The 20,000-nt window shown below is 42.8% G+C and overlaps 1 protein-coding gene across 3 annotated transcripts in view; it reads right to left on the reverse strand.

Annotated features, from left to right (window-relative positions):
- The window catches only part of sorcs2 (sortilin-related VPS10 domain containing receptor 2), a 222,260-nt gene that overhangs the window by 1,079 nt on the left and 201,181 nt on the right, over nucleotides 1-20,000 (reverse strand). For all 3 annotated transcript variants that reach the window (XM_017473025.3, XM_053681729.1, XM_017473027.3), the window contains 16 exons: nucleotides 19,148-19,224; nucleotides 17,654-17,745; nucleotides 14,568-14,675; nucleotides 10,971-11,091; nucleotides 9,521-9,654; nucleotides 8,892-9,014; nucleotides 8,452-8,623; nucleotides 7,944-8,130; nucleotides 7,253-7,386; nucleotides 6,798-6,921; nucleotides 5,521-5,633; nucleotides 5,092-5,214; nucleotides 4,697-4,796; nucleotides 2,363-2,465; nucleotides 1,340-1,497; nucleotides 1-426 (listed from right to left, as the gene is read on the reverse strand). The exon at nucleotides 1-426 is cut by the window's left edge and continues 1,079 nt beyond it. In XM_017473025.3, the coding sequence (XP_017328514.2) occupies nucleotides 362-426; nucleotides 1,340-1,497; nucleotides 2,363-2,465; nucleotides 4,697-4,796; nucleotides 5,092-5,214; nucleotides 5,521-5,633; nucleotides 6,798-6,921; nucleotides 7,253-7,386; nucleotides 7,944-8,130; nucleotides 8,452-8,623; nucleotides 8,892-9,014; nucleotides 9,521-9,654; nucleotides 10,971-11,091; nucleotides 14,568-14,675; nucleotides 17,654-17,745; nucleotides 19,148-19,224 (1,934 nt within the window). In that variant the 3' untranslated portion in view covers nucleotides 1-361. The remainder of the gene's footprint in view (nucleotides 427-1,339; nucleotides 1,498-2,362; nucleotides 2,466-4,696; nucleotides 4,797-5,091; nucleotides 5,215-5,520; nucleotides 5,634-6,797; nucleotides 6,922-7,252; nucleotides 7,387-7,943; nucleotides 8,131-8,451; nucleotides 8,624-8,891; nucleotides 9,015-9,520; nucleotides 9,655-10,970; nucleotides 11,092-14,567; nucleotides 14,676-17,653; nucleotides 17,746-19,147; nucleotides 19,225-20,000) is intronic.

A 20,000-nucleotide genomic window follows, 5' to 3' on the forward strand; every position in this document is an offset into this window, starting at 1 on the left:
GAACTGTCCTCACAGGGTGTGTGTGTGTGTGTGTGTGTGTGTGTGTGTGTGTGTGTGTTTGACAAACTCTCTCAAGCATTTAATAAATCGAGGAATGGAGAGACAAAAAGAAGAGAAAGAGATGGATAAAGAGACAGAGAGAATGATAGAGAGAGAGAGAGAGAGAGAGAGAGAGAGAGAGAGAGAGAGAGAGAGATGGTGAGAGAAGTTTTGCTGTGCTGATGGTTAGTATGTGCAGTTTCACTTTTCCTCCTGTCTGGGCGTGTTACGGTCACAGGTGGGTGTGGCCTAAAAGGCTTTGTCCATTCAGGTGTGCGGTGTTAAAGGCAGCCTCTGTTCTGGTAGGCGGAGCTAAAGAGCATCAGCTGCTCAGGTATCCGTGCAGTTCCCTCGATGTGATGCTCAGCACAACTCCCGAGTGATTGCCTTTAAAACAACAACAACAACAACAACAACAACAAAAAAAGAAAAAACTTTTTACCTCAGATGGACAAAATTTAGCTAGCTAATCATACTTTCACACTTTTTTTTACTGCTGAAATGAAAAATAATCATAATAATTTAAAATACGAGTATGCGATGCACACACTGTAACCATAACAACACTTTTACCAGTCCTAGCTAGAGTCTCCCAAATCCTCCCAAATCTAGCTAACTAATTAGTCACGTACCACTGAACGTCCCAATCATACACACACCGTTATTTTTTAAATAACAGGAAAATTAAATATTTTTAATTGCCCATATCGTAACTTTCCTCATCTAGACGTGTTTTACACTGAAACTTTGTCCTCCATGGTTGTTTTTCTCATGTGCCCCGGAACTTGCGACCTGATTGGTTGGGAGTTAAAAAAAAAAGCACTAGATGTCAGTTGGCACTTTTCTGTGAAGATCGCTGCTGAAAACAGACCACTTCCTGTAGGATTAACTGTAAGATGTCCGCCGGTGGTTGAGAAATCAGCTGAACTAACTGACCGTGTGTTCAACTTTGATACTTTGAAGAGCAAACTATAATCAAAAACGCTTAGTTTAGCCAGGATAGATATGACTCGGGCCTGAGATAAGCTCCCTCTTGTATTTGGTTCAGTAAATAATGGATTATATAATAAACAGGGCTTTTTTTTTATAAGTACAAAGATATTCAAAATGACCATTCTGAACACAATGTTTTAACTACGTAGTAAGTACTAAGTATTATTTTCAGCTCATCGTTGGGTTTTTGCTACACGTTCACAATCGTACTGTAATATACGTGTATATCGGATGTTTTGCAATGGACTACCATGGATTTTACGTACCATTTCACGGATACTTTAAAGTTAAAAAAGCGTGATCGTACCTCGGCCGTTACCCAGCGTCTGCGAGTCGAGGTCGTCGTCGATGAACTCCTCCCCCTGGATGATGTGCTGCGTGTCGTCGCTGTGATTGACAGGGCTGGTCATTTCCTGCTCCTTTTCGTTGTGCATCTGGGCGTAGACGTTACGACCTGGCAGCTTTCTGAAAGGTGAGAAGCGTTAGCGCTCGTTAAGGTGCTGTGGAGTTTGGATTTCCGGTAGGCGTAATGAACGTCTCAGAGTAAAGGTTACTCTCAGTCTGGAAAGTGTCTGTGAGGAACACAACACTGCTTTAGGAAATTAATCAGCAGCAGGCTGTACGGCAGCACGTCCATTTTATCCCTCTTAAACCACAGCGATTTGCCAAGAATGACAAATTTGATTTATTAACGAATGACATGTCTTACATTTTACCTGTTTATAGCTACATTTAAGGTTGTGGAGCGCCCATGAAACAAATTATATCCTGTTCAGACTTACATTAATACGTCTGCTTACAGAACATTTCGCCGTTTCCGCGATTACGCGCGCCTTTTTTTTTTTATCCATTTCTGCTTTACGAGTCCCTGTGAATGAGCTGTTACTATGGAAACGATAACGTATTAGAACGAGCGCATTAATATATTCCTGCGATTTGCAGCTGCACTACTGTCAGAGCTTCTGTTCTAGAGAATTAATCAACATCTTCTGACCAATCAGAATCCAGAATTCAACATATTACCAGTACAGGCACACAGGGACCATTACAGTTTCCATTAAAACCTCTATAATAAAAAAAAAATCTATTATAACCATTATAACCATTACAAATTCTATGAGGGTTTCTGTTTTTTTTTTTGGGGGGGTCAGGTTTCCAGCGGGGAAGAGTCTCCCAAATCCGGCACCAATGGAACCTGGGGTTTTAATTTATTGGCTTTGTGTAACTGTTACTTCACATCTACATGTGTTCTTTTATTCACTCTTATTATTAAACATCATACATATTTATATTGATCGTTACTGGGATAAAAGTTACGATGGAAATGTACCTTTTAAACTTGTAGAGGAGGAAGAGTCCTGTAGTGACGAAGGTGACGAGAAGAATGCCAGCCAAAGCCCAGAATCCGGGACTTGCAGCACCGATCCGGGAGTCTGTGGCCCAAGAGAACACACACACACACACACACACACATATATGAATGTCTCACTGTGTGTATATGATGGGATTTTTGTATTTTATCGTACAGCATGCAGAAAAACGGATCACACACAGACACACACTTTTTCCCCCCAACATGGTCATGTGTTTCCACACAAAGAGTTAAATCATGCAAAGACACAAGTGCAGGCGTCACACGGCACCAAGAGTGTTTTAGAAAAAGTTACATTTTCCTATCGAACTTCCTGTAAATTCCTTTTCTCGCTGTTTCCCTCTAGTCACTATTATTTCTGCACACACCGCCTTCCCATCTCCTCCCTACTCGCCCTACCCAGTCTACCCAGTATAAATAGTGCAAAGATATTCAGAGCAACTTTAGCACAGTAAATACCAGTACAGAGAAATATAAAGAAGTGTTATCCTAGCCATCTGAAAAAGAAGGTCTTTAGATCATTCTGAAATGAATGAAGACGTTGGACAGTTTGGACTAAAAGGAGAAGCTTTACCACTGATGAGCCATGGCACTGAAGCAGCAAGATCTGGTCTTACAGAGAAGACTAAGCTACTGTATAGGTCCCCTGATGCTAACGCAGATATAGCTCGTAAATTCAGTTCAATTCAATTTTATTCGCGTAGCACTTTTAACAGTGGACCTTGTCTCAAAGCAGCTTTATAGAAACATATAAACACATAATGGAGATTTTAAGTGTGTGAATTTATCCCAATTGAGCGAGCCGGTGGTGACGGTGGTGAGGAAAAACTCCCTGAGATGATATGAGGAAGAAACCAGACTCAGAAGGGAACCCGTCCTTATCTGGCTAAATCAAGGTGCATCACTAATGTAGTCATAAGACTCTTATTATCTTGACGATCTTGATGACTGGAAAGTTGGAAGGCTGAGGACAACTATATCCCGAAAACCAAGAGCCAAACTGGGCTGTGAATAGCTCTTACAGCTTTAAAATTCTCGAACAAATTTACTCCTTAACTTAAAATAATATCCTGACGAGTAGACTTTATTTAATGATAGCTCTGTTCTAGGCCGGTTCGAGCAGCCGTGCCGACACTAGGCTCCAGTTTGGTGATAATATGTTGGAGGATAGAAAGGAGAACGTGTCAGACTGAAGGCAGAAGGCAGAAGTAAAAACCCACCGCTGGCTGCTGCTCTGGATGACACGTCGCTAGTTATTAGCCCTTAAACACACACCAGTTGGACATGTTTTACACCTCAGTCATGTACAGTCGGTATCTGTGGTTTACAGCTCTGCGTTCACGCAAACAAGCAACAGGTGAATGTTCATTCTTTACGCACAGTCTGGACACTGAGCCACGGTTCCAGACATGGAGACGCCGTTTGAATATCTCAGTTCTGTGCAAATTAGCTACGACGCTGAAAAAGCATTAAAACGGTTGTTTTTTTTCCCCCAAAAAAAACGTCTACTATGTCAGCTTCAGCTCCTGAATGTCGAGTCGACACTGTAGAGTAGAGTGCGCATTCGCAGGGGAAAAAAAGCAAAGCAGTGTTAGCGACTTTGTCTCTTGTTTGTGCGAACGCAGGAGAAGAGCATTCATCAACGCTTCATAGACAACTGCGACACGGTGTTGTGGATTCAAACATTTAGAAATACCTATACAGAATTTAATAGTGAGATGTGTACAGTGTGTATGGTTATGTCCTATTCAGGCATTGCTTGGTCTATTGTAAGTGATCTGCTCCAAACCCTAAACACTACCTCAGTGAGATACAGAATGAAACCATATTTATATATAGAAGAAAAGAAAGAAGCTTTCGCGTGCTGCGTACAAGGCCTCATACGAACGTCTGCAGGAGTCTCCGGAAAATAATCGGTCCATTAATTTTGTGTTCATGATGAGTGTTTTTCATCACTCTTAAATGGTAAATGTTCTGCACTTATATAGCGCTTTTTTTTTTAACCTTAGAAGTTCTACTGTACAAAGCGCTTTACACTGTGTCTCATTCACACACTCACACACCAGTGGCAGCAGAGCCGCCATGTAAGGCGCAAGCTTGCCATCGGGAGCAACTTGGGGATCAGTGTATTGTCCAAGGACACTTCGACATGCGGAGTCATGTGGGCAAACCGCTCTACCACCTGCCCCACAGCCGCCCCAAATGAACACGCTACACTGTTATTAAAATAAAGAAACACGTAAGATGAAAGTAAATGTGATCAAATATCATCTGATGGCTTTGTTGTGTTACCTGCGTCAGGATCTGTCAGAGTCACCAGCACTCTCAGTCCACCACGCACGATGAAGCTGACGTTACTCTCTCTCAGAGCCTGCTTTATGCTGGACACGCGCTACAACACACACACACACACACACACACACACACACACACACACACACACACACACACACACAGAGTTTTATATAACTTACTTATACGTACACAACACACACAGTACACGAAGTGTTTGAGCTTTTAAATGCTGGTATGTGGGCGTGGTGCACTTCTCTTTCTCTTTACCTGATCCGATATTTTCTGACATTAGAAGATATCTAATGTTTGACAGGTTTCATCTAGTAATAAACCATAATGGAGAATTGAAGTGAAGTTTGTTAATGTGTGTGTGTATATGTTTAGATCAATACCTTATCTGCAAACCCACTCCTCGTAGCGGGCGTGTCCTCTGTGGGCAACACGTATAAGTCGGCTCTGGTTGGCAGCCCAGGCTTCACCATGGTAACCATCGAGTCCTGAGGAAGTCCTGTGATCTGAGAAGGAAAACAAAAAAAAGGAAATTATCACAAGCGCTGATGAAATGGCATTTTACTGCAATGTATACGAGTTATATGGATGGAATTCAGACACGACCTTTGACCCTGTGCCTGAGTAACCTAAGCCCAAGGCAATTTTATAACAGTTGTTATTATTATTATTATTATTATTATTATTATTATTATTATTATTATTAAAAATTATATCAGACGACAAATCTTGTGAGATAAATTAGTCCCTACAGTTCAATGTGTGTGTGTGTGTGTGTGTGTGTGTGTGTGTGTGTGTGTGTGTGGAGAAACCTTGGCCAGCATCCTGGTGACCACATGTCCCACGTCCTCTCTCCACTCCGGGATGTTCGGGTTGAAACGATCCAAGTTCGGACTGAAGCTAAGAGGAATGACCTGGAAGTGATCTGTCAGAAGAACAGCACCACAGGTCAAAGGTTAAAGGTGAGGGGAAAATAACAAGTACTAGATTTGTTATTAATGTATAACGTATGTCCAGTGGTAACAGATACTGCTGCTGGAACTGAAAAGAAAAAAAAATTAAAATAAAAAATCATTTACAGATTGGATATATCCCTTCATTAAAGCAGATGATTCTCGGTAAACAATAACACCTCCCTCTTAACCCGGTAAAAAAAATATTCATTTCGTCTGATTATACACTCAATTTTATGTCATCGTGACACCCAGTGGACAAACCAGGAACTTCATATTTAAAACTTTATTAACACAACAACTTTAATATTATAATTATTATCACTTTTATGATGGTTTCAGCTACTGTTCCCTGCAGAATTATTCATCAAAACATATAAAGCACACAAATTACGAAACGTTAATACTTTTATAGTCCGTAAAAGCATGGACAACAAAAGCATAAAAAGAATAACGTGTGCAATAAGTCATAATCTGGAGCTCAAACATACAGTTACGTAAACACGTAAGACCAACATTTTCTGATTTCTGTTGCTGTTCAAATTTAATGCATCACGTCCCTGTGATTTGTCTTTATAAACATTCTACAAATCCCTATAAATCTTCTTTTTTTTAAATGGAAAGTTTTTTGTTTTTGTTTTTTTTTTACGCTTAATCATATAAAGTGCACAATACTGCTATACTTTGATCCAAATTAATATACCTGATTACCTGAATATTTTTTTTTTTCGTTTGTTTAGTTTTAGTTCAGGATTTAGTTTTCTAAAAATATATTTCATCCATTTTTCATGGTATTCCTGCACAGGCACAATCCATTTCCTTTTTAATATACTACACAATATCTTTCAGTTAAAAAAATAAAAATAAATGTAAAAAATCACGTGATGTGTGAAGAGTAGGAAGGAACTGGAATCATTTATGCATGACAGGGTTAAAGAGAGAGTATAAAGAGAGCTAGAATGTACGTGAGAAGAAGAGCTAACATGTAATGTAACTATAAATGGATAAATGTAATAAATACACTGCAATCACTGGAACAATCAACACCTTACCACCGCGGTGTTTTATTCCCTACTTAACCTGTATGATCTGTATGTGTATACGTACAAGATGTATTAATATTAACGCCGTCTCACCGTAAACACGCACGGTTTTACTGTCCTGCACCGTGGAGCGTCCGTTAGATGCCTGGACGGCGACGGAGATCTCGCCTTCTTCTGAGAAACTGGTGCGAATGCTGTTCTCCAGCGTCAGCCTCGGCTGCGAGAGACACGCCCCAAAGAGCAGAAAATGCGGTACAACGTTATCATGAGACCTGACCCGAAATAATCTGTCAGAGGAAATCACTTTATACTGAAACTTAACAAATCTTAACATATAAAACTTCGTATTACTCTACATTTATACTGTAACGTCAATAAAAACGTAGGATTTCTTCCTCATGGTAATAAATGAACAGTTTGTGAGGACGAGCCAACGGTAGCGGTCTAGATACATCATGAAGACCCGACTAAAAGCAGTGTAAAATGTTTGCAGCATTGATTTCATATCAAATAAGCAAGCAGATGAAATAAAAATGATGAAGGCGCACCTGCAGCTCCGCTCCGATCCACCAGTAGAAGACGGTGAGGTTCGAGTCCTCAGGAAGCACCACAGCGGTCAGGTTCACTTCCTGTTTCCTTCCTGCGATGGGCACCACCTCCAGATGGACTTCCTGTAGAGGCACTAAAAACAAGCGTGTACACTTACGTTCACGTCGCTTCGTCCAAGAACAGCAAGGCAACCGAGTCGATTCCGTAAATATTCAATAAACACGTTCATATCACTCCACAACATCCCTGTGGTAGGAGGAGCTATTAATGATTTAGTGCCACGGACACGGTGAAGGCTAGCGACAGCTACACGGTGTGTTTGTGCTGCGTTAACCAAGCGGCGAAATTCGAACGTTGAATGATCAGAGGTTTAACGTTTCATACTCCTTCTGGATTGTATTTACTGCAGTCGATAAAATGTGACTTTACATTTCTTATAGTTAGACAAGAACAACAAGTGAAAGCTAAAAGGAAACAAGCGGCTGAGCGTATCCTGTAAGATTGCATTCGTCAAAGTGTTGGACATCGGATATGATACGCATACGAGCTCGAGCTTAATGTGACCCGTAATGTAGCTAACGTTACACTTTCCTTTCGTTTCACAGTCATTTGTGTGGTGTGTTGTATGCGGACGCTGCATTATGGTTAACACATGGACAATCGTTAAGGAGCCTCGGCGACGTGACTCACGTGTGACCCGGATGTACAGCATGGCCTGATCGTGACCGGCTGTGTTCTCCGCCTTCACGCTGACCCGATAAAAACCCGGCTTCTCGTAACGATGCTGGATCGGTTCATCCGTCACCGTTAAGTTCTGATAAATCGCCCGGACTCCGTCAGACAGGTCCACCTGGTACCGGGTACTGCTCGTATCACCCTGAGAGAGAGAGAGAGAGAGAGAGAGAGAGGAGAAAGAGAGAGAGAGGGTGAGAGAAAGAAGAAAGAGAGAGAGTGAGAGAAAGGAAAAAAGAGAGAGAGCGAGAGATAGAAAGAGAGTGATAGAAAGGAGAAATAGAGAGAGGAAGAGAGCGAGAGATAGAGAGTGAGAGAAAGCAGAAAGAAAGAGAGAGAGAAAGAGAGAGAGAGAAATGCTTTAATAAAAATGAATCTAAAGGTTTATTCTTATTTAAATTACATATACTGCATGTTCCATAATCAGTCCTGTCGTTAAGTCTGAGCTACAGAAACCCAACCACACCCGCTCCTGGTGGACGATGAAGGTGATGTCATCACCAGGCGCCGCAGTAAGCATCTGCCCCTTGATGCCCAGTTGTAGTCCTCCAGGGGGCATCAGAGGGCAGGCGTGCTGCTTTCCGCTCTCTTCTTTATTCACTCCGCCTTCACACACGTTCGAGATGAGCTTACGGTACCTGTGAAAAAGAAAAGAAAAACACACACACTCAGACTCGGACACACTAATGTACTTTCTCATTAGTATTCACTATGGTGGCTGATTCTGTGACATTCCCATATAGAATTAGCTTCAAGTAAGTCTGTGTGTGTGTGTATGTGGGTGTGTGCGTGTGTGTGTGTGTGTGTTTGTGTATGTGGGTGTGTGAGTGTGAGTGTGTGTGTGTGTGTATGTGTGTGTGTTTGTGTGTTTGTGTGTGTTTGTGTGTGTGTATGTGTGTTTGGTACCCTGTGCTGGTCTGGTAGGTGTGTCCCAAATTGCAGTTTTCGGGTGGAGCTTCAGGATCGTGCCAGAAGTCATGGTAACAGCGATCACCCTCTGCTTTCAGGCTGCGCTCAAATCCATAATCACTACAACGTGCACACACACGCGCGCACACACACACGCACACACACACACACACACACTATAAAAACAGTGTGCCACTAACCAAATCAGTAGTACAGACAGGTGTGTGCCCCTTCAAATGTTTCCAAATAAACTGTCAGATTTTAAGAGCATAAATTACCCAGAACACATTGCAAGTTCTGTTTTTAAGGCATGGCCAACATGTCCTCCATTTAGTTTTTTTTCTCTTTCACATCCCTCCCCTACTCCTCCCTCGATCTGTGACCTGATTGGCCGAGTGATAAGAGAGAGTTTGGTTGAAATTTTGGAAACGTTCTCCTGTGATAAAAAAGAAATGCACACAGCAGCACTTTTTAAAAGCGTCCTGCCCCCTGGTGCACCTGCATCTTTTCACTGGGTTCTGAGTAAAAGCGTGCGCTGGCGGCTGAGTAAAGAAAGAAGTGTGCAGAGTGAAATGAAAGCAGGATGAAATGTGCTGCTATTCAGAGGCAGAAGGTGAGCTCAGTACCAGCTGAAGTCTTTCTCCGTGCACTGACAGGGTTTAGCCGTTAGCGCCGACGTGTAGGTCTTCCCTTTAATGCATAGAGATGACTCCTTCCTTCTTCTGTACGTTCGCTCCTGTCCCATGATGCAACACTCTCCCTGTGGAGAAAATAACAACAACAACAACAACAACCTTCAGACAGGAAGTAGGCAGAGGAATAGATAAAGAGACAGGTAAAACAGGAAGACAAAAATAATGTTAAATAGATAAACAGATGGATAGACAGATAGCTGGATACATGGATAAACAGGTTAACACAGACAGGTGGGTGGACAGACAGACAAACAGACAGACAGAAAAACAAAAGAAGTAAAGGGAATGACATGTAGACAGGTGGACAAAGAGGTACAAAAGGATAGGATAAGTAGAAAGACAGACAGACAGGTAAATAAATTGGGGAAAGAAAATAGAGACAGACAAGGAAAGAGACTAGTAAATATAAATCCAGACAGTTACAGAAATGAATACAGAAATTTAGGCAGAATAATTAGACAGACAGGTAAACAGAGACACAGACAGGTAAACAGACAGACAGGTAAACAGAGACACAGGCGGGTAGGTAAAAAGAGACACAGACAGACAGGTAAACAGACAGACAGGTAAACAGAGACACAGACAGACAGGTAAACAGAGAGGCAGACAGGTAAACAGAGAGGCAGACAGGTAAACAGAGACACAGATAGACAGGTAAACAGAGAGGCAGACAGGTAAACAGAGAGGCAGACAGGTAAACAGAGACACAGATAGACAGGTAAACAGAGAGGCAGACAGGTAAACAGAGAGGCAGACAGGTAAACAGAGACACAGATAGACAGGTAAACAGAGAGGCAGGCAGGTAAACAGAGACACAGGCGGGTAGGTAAAAAGAGACACAGACAGACAGGTAAACAGACAGACAGGTAAACAGAGACACAGACAGACAGGTAAACAGAGAGGCAGACAGGTAAACAGAGAGGCAGACAGGTAAACAGAGACACAGATAGACAGGTAAACAGAGAGGCAGACAGGTAAACAGAGACACAGATAGACAGGTAAACAGAGAGGCAGGCAGGTAAACAGAGACACAGATAGACAGGTAAACAGAGAGGCAGGCAGGTAAACAGAGAGACAGACAGGTAAACAGAGACACAGACAGATAGGCCTACAGAGAGGTAGACAGGTAACAGGGACACAGACAGACAGGTAAACAGATACACAAACAGGTAAAGAGGTATCAGACAGAGACAGAGAGAAAGAGAGAGACAGGTAGAATACGTACAGAGACAGACATGCAGACAGACAGAGAAAAACAGACAGGAACAGACAGGAAGATAAGCACAGAGACAGACATATAAACAGAAAGAGAAAAAGACATACAGGTGAACAGAGAGACAGGAAGTAGAGACAGACAGGTATGATGAGAGGTGTTGAGTACCTGTAGATTAGTGAGTTTCCATGAGTCATAGTCATCCTCGTTACACTGCTGGGGGAAAGACTGTCGGAAATCTACCTTCACCAGCTCCCAGTCCGAACGATAGCTGATGTGACCAAACACACTACACATACACACACACACACACACACACACACACACACACACAATGCAAAAACTGCTAACAAAACACACACCTGCTCTAACACACACGTGCACTTAATTCAGCTTTAATATGTTCAATAAATAAATGAAAAACATTAAGCTCCATGAGCTCCAGTGAGCAGTGCTGCATGGTGAGAGGTGTTTCTCAAAGTTCAAGATGCAGGAAAAAAAGCAGCCACATGATGGCAGTCTAGATTTATGATTTAGGGCTGAAACACACACAGGGCTGAGTGAAACGTCTGTGAGCGCGCTCTTTCTATGAAGCGCAGCCTGTTTAACATTCCCGAGTTCAAATAACTCTTCAAATATGAACATCTCCTCACGAGTCCTCTTTCTGCCTTTACACGGCTTCGGGCTCAGGTTAAACACGGCTCAACGTGGACCTCAAGACCCAGAAACAAGCGCTCTTTAAAGGTCGGGGGCAAATATCTAACCTGTAAAGTCATAATGAGTGGTAATTATGGGTACGCAACAATATTTACTTTATTATTAATCTACCATATTAGCAACACACTGAATTGTTTACTCGCTTTCTGTAAGAATTTAAAACATGGAAGAACATAAGACTAGAGTCTGAATGAAACAAATGATGTTCTGGATGGACTGATGCGGATATTCAGTCATTTGAAGGTATCGTTATATCGACAATATTTAAACTACGCTAAAACGTACTTATGTTTAAAACCGCGCTAAAACGGCACCGGAAAGCCCACGGTACAAAGGAACGTGAAACAAATTAGAAAAAGAAAGAAAAAAAAAACTGGATAATTATGAAGAATGTAAAATACTTGACTGAAAATGTGACGTTCTAAATGTCACACATATTTTTAGTCACAGAAGCAGTACAGTAGAACCGTAGCCCAGGGCCAAAATATCTGTGAGCCAAAGTTTCTGGGCTTAAATTTCTCTCAAAATATCTGCTGAAGCTTTAGCCAAAACCTCACTCCACTGCGCTCTGCCGAACTGTAAAAAAAAAAACTGTTTTAAAACAATAAATGACTTGTCAAACATTCCAGCAGATTGAACATTACGCTACAGTATAATATACAATATACGATATACTATACTGATGAGTTCTGGATTCTCATAGAGAAAGATAGAGAGATCTCTTTCCACTTTCGTTGTCTTCCAAGCGATTCCCTCTGCCACAAGGTCTCATTATCAGCTTGAGTTTCACACCACGAAAAATCATTTCGCACCTGTCATCAGAACATCATTCACACACGCAGTGCACAAACCTCACGGAACATGACTTCCTATCACTGACCATTGTCCATGATGACCCCAATCAAGTTCTCTAGAATCCCGTGGTGGTGAAAATCACAAGTCTTACAGACAATTACGGTTTCTCGAACTCACGCCGATGAAGCATGCTACAGCGAGTTGGATTTGGACCCAGAAAAGCAAACATACACACACACACGCTCTAGTTTAATCCGTCAGAGCTCAGTAGCAAACTGATTGCCGCTTTGATCGCAGCAGATGTTGATTTGGTCCTCGAGCGCCGCAGGTTTTAATGTGCTGGCTGTTTTTCTGTGAGAGTTGTTATATCTTCGAGTTGGAGAACGTGATTGAAGTGATTCTACTGAAGGGCAGGTGTGGATGAGTAGCAGGTGGAAGCGGGGGAGTTGAGGGATAGAAGGTTGGATGGATGTGAGGGACAGATGGAGGGGATGCACATTCAGGTGGCGGGAAGATTCGTGTTTTTGTTTTCAGACATAATAGAGAAATTGAGGTGAGGATCTAAGAAGAAGTTGACCAGAACGGACAAAATTGGAAATGTGGGACAGGTTACGATGTACAACTGGTGAAGGTATAGTTCATCAAGAACTGAACATGTGGATGTAAAGGAGGAGTACTCAGGGACAGGTGGAGGTGAAGGAAAGGTAGTGGTGAGAACCAAATGGGATTGAGGGACAGATAGAGGATTTGTCCTAATGGATGAATGGAGGTGAGGGACAGCTGGAGGAGAGGAAAAGACAGATGGAGGTTAAGGTGATGGACAGACAGGTGGTGGTGAGGACCAGACAGAAATGTTGGACAGATAGAGGATTGAAGGATAGATGGTGAAGGATGGGTGAATGAGAGAGAACAACAGATAGACGTGATGGTGATGAACAGACAGGAAGAGGTGAGAACCAGATTGAATTTAGGGACACAGAGGAACTGTCCTAATGGATGAATGGAGATGATAGACAGCTGGAGAAGAGGAAAAGACAGCTGGAGGTTAAGGTGATGGACAGACAGGTGGTGGCAGGGACCAGACAGAAATGTTGGACAGATAGCAGAATTTGTCCTAATGGACAAATGGATGGTGAAGGACAGGTGAATGAGATATAAAGACGTGATGGTGATGGTGATGGTGATCGACATACAGGAAGAGATGGGAACCAGATTGAAATGAGGGACACATAGAGGATTTGTCCTAATGGATGAATGGAGATGAGGGACATGTGGCTGTAGGTGATGGTGATGGACAGACAGCTGGAGGTGAGAACCAGATGGACTTGATGGACAGATAGAGGTTTTGTCCTAGTGGATGAATGGAGGGAAGAGATGTGTGGAGAGGGGAAGACAGATGAAGGTCAGGGTAATAGGCAAGCCATAGAGGACGAGATGGAATTGAGGGAGAGATAAAGGTAATGTTTAAATGGTGGTGAAGGACAGACTGGTATAGGTGAACAGGTGGGGGAACATATTGTGAGAGACAGGTGACTGTAATGACCAAAAGTGGAGATCAGTGACAGGTCATGATGAAAGCTAGGTGATGATGCAGTTGGACAGGTGGACATGAGGGAGCAGTGGAAGTCCAATAGGTGAATGCACTCAGGGGCAGATGGAGAGAAAAAAAAAATGAACGATGGAGGTACAGTTGCCTGACAGACAGGTGGAGGTGAGGACCCAATCAAATTGAAGGACAGGTGGTTGTGAGGGACAAACTGGTGTATGTGAGATTCATGTAGTTACACCAATGAACAGGGTAATGTGAGGGATGGATGGAGATGGAGACAGATCAGTGGAGATAGAGGACAGCTAAATGTGAGGGGAAAGAAAGGTGACTGTGAGGCATAAAATTGGAGATGAGGGACAGGTTCTATTGAAGGACAGCTGAAGGTACCTTTGTACCTTTGAGTTTGGAGGAGCAAAATTCAGACTGTTACTAAGGGGAAGAAAATTGTAGATAATGGACAGGTAAAGGTGTGAGTCGTATTTAGCTGCACCACTGGTGGATCTGAGGGGCTGATAGTGGGTAGAGGGGATGATTCTAACCCTAACCCTAGGGATGAAAGACAGGTCAAGGTGCCAGGAGACAGTTAGAGATAATGAACATACAGGTAAAAATGAAAGACAGGAAGATATGAGGACCAGCTGAGAGACAGGAGCTGAGGATCAGATGGAAGTGAACGCAGGTGAGGAACAGAGGTCAGGACTCACGTCATAACCAACGTCTCATCTCCGGGTTCGCTCAGCAATCCATCCACGAACACCGACGTGCTGGTGAAATTGTGGATGCTCCACGTACGTCCTTCGTCCACACTGAACCTGCCAAGACATGACATCTTACAGCACTGATTTACTTCAGAAACTAAATACAATCACCCTGTGCCAACTTTACTTGCTCTGTCTTACATCATTAACCTGCACTGCTTAAATTATTGATTTGTCTTCCGTGACCGATCTGCTCTGTCTTACATCACTGACATCAACTTTTGTCATGGACTCATGCCATCTTTGATTAACCTGCACTGTTTTACTTCACTAACTTTCCTAACTATAATGAACCTACAGCATTCGTCAGTGACCTGTTACAGATTCCCCTTTTGCTTCATGTGAAAGCAATGACTGCCATTTATATGCTTTTGTTTACGTTTTTCCATGTGCCTTTGTTTTGGTTTTGGTCCTTTCTTCACCCCTGAGTTATCATTGGTATGATACCATTTATCATTAATTACTGATCGGAAGGTCGGGGGTTCAAGCCCTGGCGCTGCCAATCTGCCACTGTTGGGCCCTTGAGCAAGGCCTTAACCCTCTCTGCTCCAGGGGAGCCAGATCATGGCTGACCCTGCGCTCTGACCTGGCATGCTGTAATGTCTATGTGACCAATAAAGACTCATTATCATTATACCCACTGTGGTTTGTGCATGTGTAATCTGTTTTTTCCTTGTTTTCATTGTGAAATCCTCTCGTGCTTAAGTCCATTAGTCTGAACATTAGTTCCCTTTTAACCCCCGAGTCTGTTTTTGATGGTCCTTGTTTTGACCTTTGCCTGTTTGATTTAGATCATACAGTAGATTATCCTAGTTTGCTGCTGCCATACTGCGGAAAATGAGGACAAGGGCGCTGGATGTAAAAAGCTCTATTCGGATTGGATTAGTTTATCATGGGGACGGCAGTAATAATCTCCTCAGAGATAACAATCTCACATCCGGACAGCAATACCACAGGAGGAGCAAGTTTCTAACGGGTTGTGTTTTCTTCAAACCCGGATGTTTAACTGATGTGGTCATGTGATCACGCTCCATTCACAACACTGCGACTAAGCAATGCTGGAAAGTGGCGCCGGAGTAGAGAAGAGACGCTGGCTCGTATTTCAGTTCTGGACGAACCAGAGTTCCGGCAGCAATATAACAGTATAACCCAATAAAACAGAAGCATCCATTTTTTGGTTTCGTGCCTTGGGATGTAATTTAATATCTTGGGCAGGGTCACCGATACGAGCACTACAGGACTAAATAGTGTAGCAGCACTCAAACATCTGCACAGAAAATCACAGACATGCATATCTGGATTAAAATGACCAGACCACCGCTGAAGCTGGTGAAAAACTATAGATGATTCGGTCACAGAAATAAAGTTATAATCCTGTAAAATAGGAAATATATGCACCAAGTAACAGTAAGAAAAAAAAAGAGTGACTGCTATTAAATAGTGTAATAAGCAACTCCTTTAGTTACACTGACCAATGAGATCACAGTCCCCACTTCGTATTTTCTACTACCTCACATGTCTGAGACTTGTGAATTCACAGGTCAGAGTTCACCTAGATAAAGTCAGTGTGAGGTGAGAGTAAGCACTCTTTAGCTCTATCTGGATGAAATTAAATGTGCATGGGGTGCTGGGGTAATGGGAAAAAAAATAGCTGTCCCATTGACCAACATACGCTAGATGAACTGTTTATTCTCCCTTGATTTTTTTTGCTAGCAATGCCAGATGTTAATTGTACCTTATGTCACATCTTTGATCAACGAGAACAGCCTCCACAGCTTATTTTAAAGCCCAAAATGTCTGGTAGGGTAGCAGCTCTTATCTCGTGTTGCATCGGCAGTTTAACAAAAAAATAATTCAAACCACGGCTCCCTCCGATTGCTCCGTCGCTTCACCTACACTACACAGACCAGGCTACGATCCCCACCCCTGAGTAACGAAAGAGTCCAGCATTCAACACTTCATTTTTTTGGCAGTTCCAGCACATCATCCCGACATTAATAATGCACTACATATTGCTAAATGTCCCAGTGTGAACACCGTACATGCATTTCAATCGAAATGTCCTAAAACTTTAAACGGATTATTCTCTGATGCCATATTTATCCTCTTTATAAACTTCTTTTAATTGCATTTCCTGGAGTTGTATGCCGTGCTCCTTCATCATCATTCCTTCATCAGACACTGAGATTTAGACCGAAATGAACACTAGCTGATGGAGTCGTGAGTCGCTTTCTGCTTTCCAGCTCATCTGACAAGAGCTAAGAAAAGCAAGGTGTGACTCATATGCTCTCGTGCGCTATATGGTAATTTTACTTCTTGGTTGTTTTTTTTTTTTTGTTCTATTTTTTTCTTTTTTCATCCCTCTCTCACGGCAACATGCTAAAAATATGTGAACACATGAACACTGGCTTGTCTGCCGCGCTGCACGTGTTAGAGGTTTTGCATGTGTTCAGGACTTTAACCTGTCTTGGGGCTTTACCAAATCCGGGTTTTACAGTGACTTGTGTGTGTGTGTGTGTGTGTGTGTGTGTGTGTGTGTGTGTGTGTGTGTGTGTGTATACAGCAAAGCCTCCTGACGACTTAAAGGATTTTTTTTCTGGGGCACTTCATCATTTTTCTCCCTCTCAGGCCGGACAGCACTTCGTATCTGACGGACCCTGAAGTCTCTCTAAATGAGTAACGAGGGGAAGAAACACAGGGAGGAAAGGAAGAGAGAGGAAAATGAGGGATAAGAGAATGAGGGAAGAGCCTCTGGAGTAGGGGGATGAATCTACTCAAGAGTCTCTCTAGGGCTGAACGTGTGGAACAAGGATAAGTGAGGATTCCCTCTGTCACGATCTTGCCGTTCTCTCTCTCTCTCTCTCTCTCTCTCTCTCTCTCTCTCTCCTCTGATGCTATACACGATCTTTGCCTCGAGGCAAATCTCCCCCTCTAATCTGTTCCTCTAATTAATTTTCTGTTACACAGACTAACATCAGTGCGAGATTTGTGCTCCAAAGTGCAGAAGCAGGCTACTTGAAAAGCGTACATACTTGAGGATCTTTAATGGGATGGACGTGTCTTTGATGGCCACGATGACGCCACCGTGATCCAGATACAGGACGTGGTGCTCCTCTTCAAACACCTGAGAAAATATTAACTCAAATAAGTGTTGTTGACGTTCTGCTCATGGTGGCCCCACCCACAATACAACCAACAGCAGCACACTTCCTAAAAAACCCCCTTAATGCCTCAATCACACTGGGATTCTGTAGATTTATACCCAAGATCTGCTGCTGTAGTCATAAAGACTAGTCCTGTTGCTCATCCCAGGGTCTTATGTACGATCTGTTCTTACTGGACGTCGTATAAACACACTCACAGTACTGTTTATCTTTCCTCTTCTACACCTGTATACTAAACCTGTATTGGTTTATAACCACATTGTCTGGTGTCATCTAGAGGGTTACCTTTCGAGTCTGGTTCCTCTCAAGGTTTCTCAGGGAGTTTCTCATCATCACTGTCTCCTCTGGCTTGGCGATTAGAGATTAAAATCTACATCCAGATTTCTGTAAAGCTGCTTTGGGACAATTTGTGCAACAAATTGATGTACTCATGCATGCACACATGGGAAAAAGCATGGATTCTAGCCAATCGCAGGCCAAAGCAGTTAGCGCTCTACTCCAAATGAATTAGCTGCCCAGCAAGTGAGGACTCATCAAGTTCTGGGAACTGTGACTAAAGGAACAACACGCCCATTCCTCTTATACCACGGCTGACACTGGAGACTCCTTCCATAAATGTTAAATAAACACCCACGTCCCTGCGAATGAGCTGTTGCTGTAGAAACGATAGTATATTAGAATGAGCACATGAATATAAACCTGCACTACCGTCAGTGCTGCTGTTACGGGAAATGAATCAACACCTTCTGACCAATCGCAATCCAGAATTCAACAGCGCGAAACAATTACGTCCACTAACAGCATGAGAAAGTGAGCGAGTCGAACAGTAAGAAAAGAGAGGGATGGAGTGCAAGGGGAACGCAGGGGGAACATTTATATTTGCAGAGCTAATCAGAGTTACATCCTGGAATTGAAAATGAAAATGGAAGAGATTATGAAGGGGATAAAAGCGATTGTGGAAGTAAAATGCTGATGCAGCGAGAATGAAAAACTAAGAGGAGAGAGAGAGAGAGAGAGAGCGAGAGAGAGAGAGAGAGAGAGAGAGAGAGAAAGCACCAAATTCTGGAAGGATAAAGGCTGGCACATGCTCCCTCAGAGACGTGAATTCAGCCACCGGCTCTTTTCCAACTGCATACAACATTATTGGAGGAGAGCGCCATTATTTATACACACGATACCATGATTGGCTAGCATATCTCTAATGGACAGGGGACAGAGGAAAGGCTGTCGCTTTCTCCCTGAGAGCATGACAGTTATGGACTCCTAGCCTGGATGGCTATGGCATTGTGGAGAGTAAAAAAAAAAAACTTAGAAAGTTGTATCACTCCTTTTTTCAAAATTTCTTTTACCAAATGTCCTCACCTGTCTCCAGGTCTTTCCACAATCATTGGTGATGTACATCTCCTCTTTGTATTCCACCAACTGAGAGCCCAGATTGCCTGAGAGAGAGAGAGAGAGAGAGAGAGAGAGAGAGAGAGAGAGAGAGAGAGAGACAGAGAGAGAGACAGAGAGAGAGACAGAGAGAGACAGAGAGAGAGACAGAGAGAGAGAGAGACAGAGAGACAGAGAGAGAGAGAGAGACAGAGAGAGAGAGAGGCACAGAGAGAGAGACAGAGAGAGAGAGACAGAGACAGAGAGAGAGAGACACAGAGAGAGAGAGAGAGACAGAGAGAGAGACAGAGAGAGAGAGAGACAGAGAGAGAGAGAGGCACAGAGAGAGAGACAGAGAGAAAGAGACAGAGAGAGAGAAACAGAAAGAGAGACAGAGAGAGAGAGACAGAGAGAGAGAGACACACAGAGAGAGAGAGAGAGAGAGAGACACACAGAGAGAGAGAGAGAAATTGTTACGTCTGCTTTTTAATTCATCCTGTTTGAAGTCAGTGCAAAAGGTGCGATTTTCTCCTTTCATGTGATTAATAAACATAGAGAGAGAAGAAAAAGTGAGAGAGAAAGAGCGCGCGAGAGAGAGAAAGACACCCGTTAAAGACAGGATGCTGAGAGAACATGGCCATGGGCGGCGTTTGACATCAAAGGCTCGATGTAGTGCAAAACCATTGAAGCTGAACAAAATGTAATAATATTCCTGTGAAGCAACATATGCTGATGATGAGAAAGTGACAGAGAGAGTGAGAGAGTGAGAGAGAGAGAGAGAGAGAGAGAGAGAGAGAGCGAGAAAGCGAGCATACACATACATACTTCCTGTTTTTATCTCATG

This window comes from Ictalurus punctatus, chromosome 7 (assembly GCF_001660625.3).
Source record: "Ictalurus punctatus breed USDA103 chromosome 7, Coco_2.0, whole genome shotgun sequence".
In the NCBI taxonomy this organism is placed as follows: domain Eukaryota; kingdom Metazoa; phylum Chordata; class Actinopteri; order Siluriformes; family Ictaluridae; genus Ictalurus; species Ictalurus punctatus.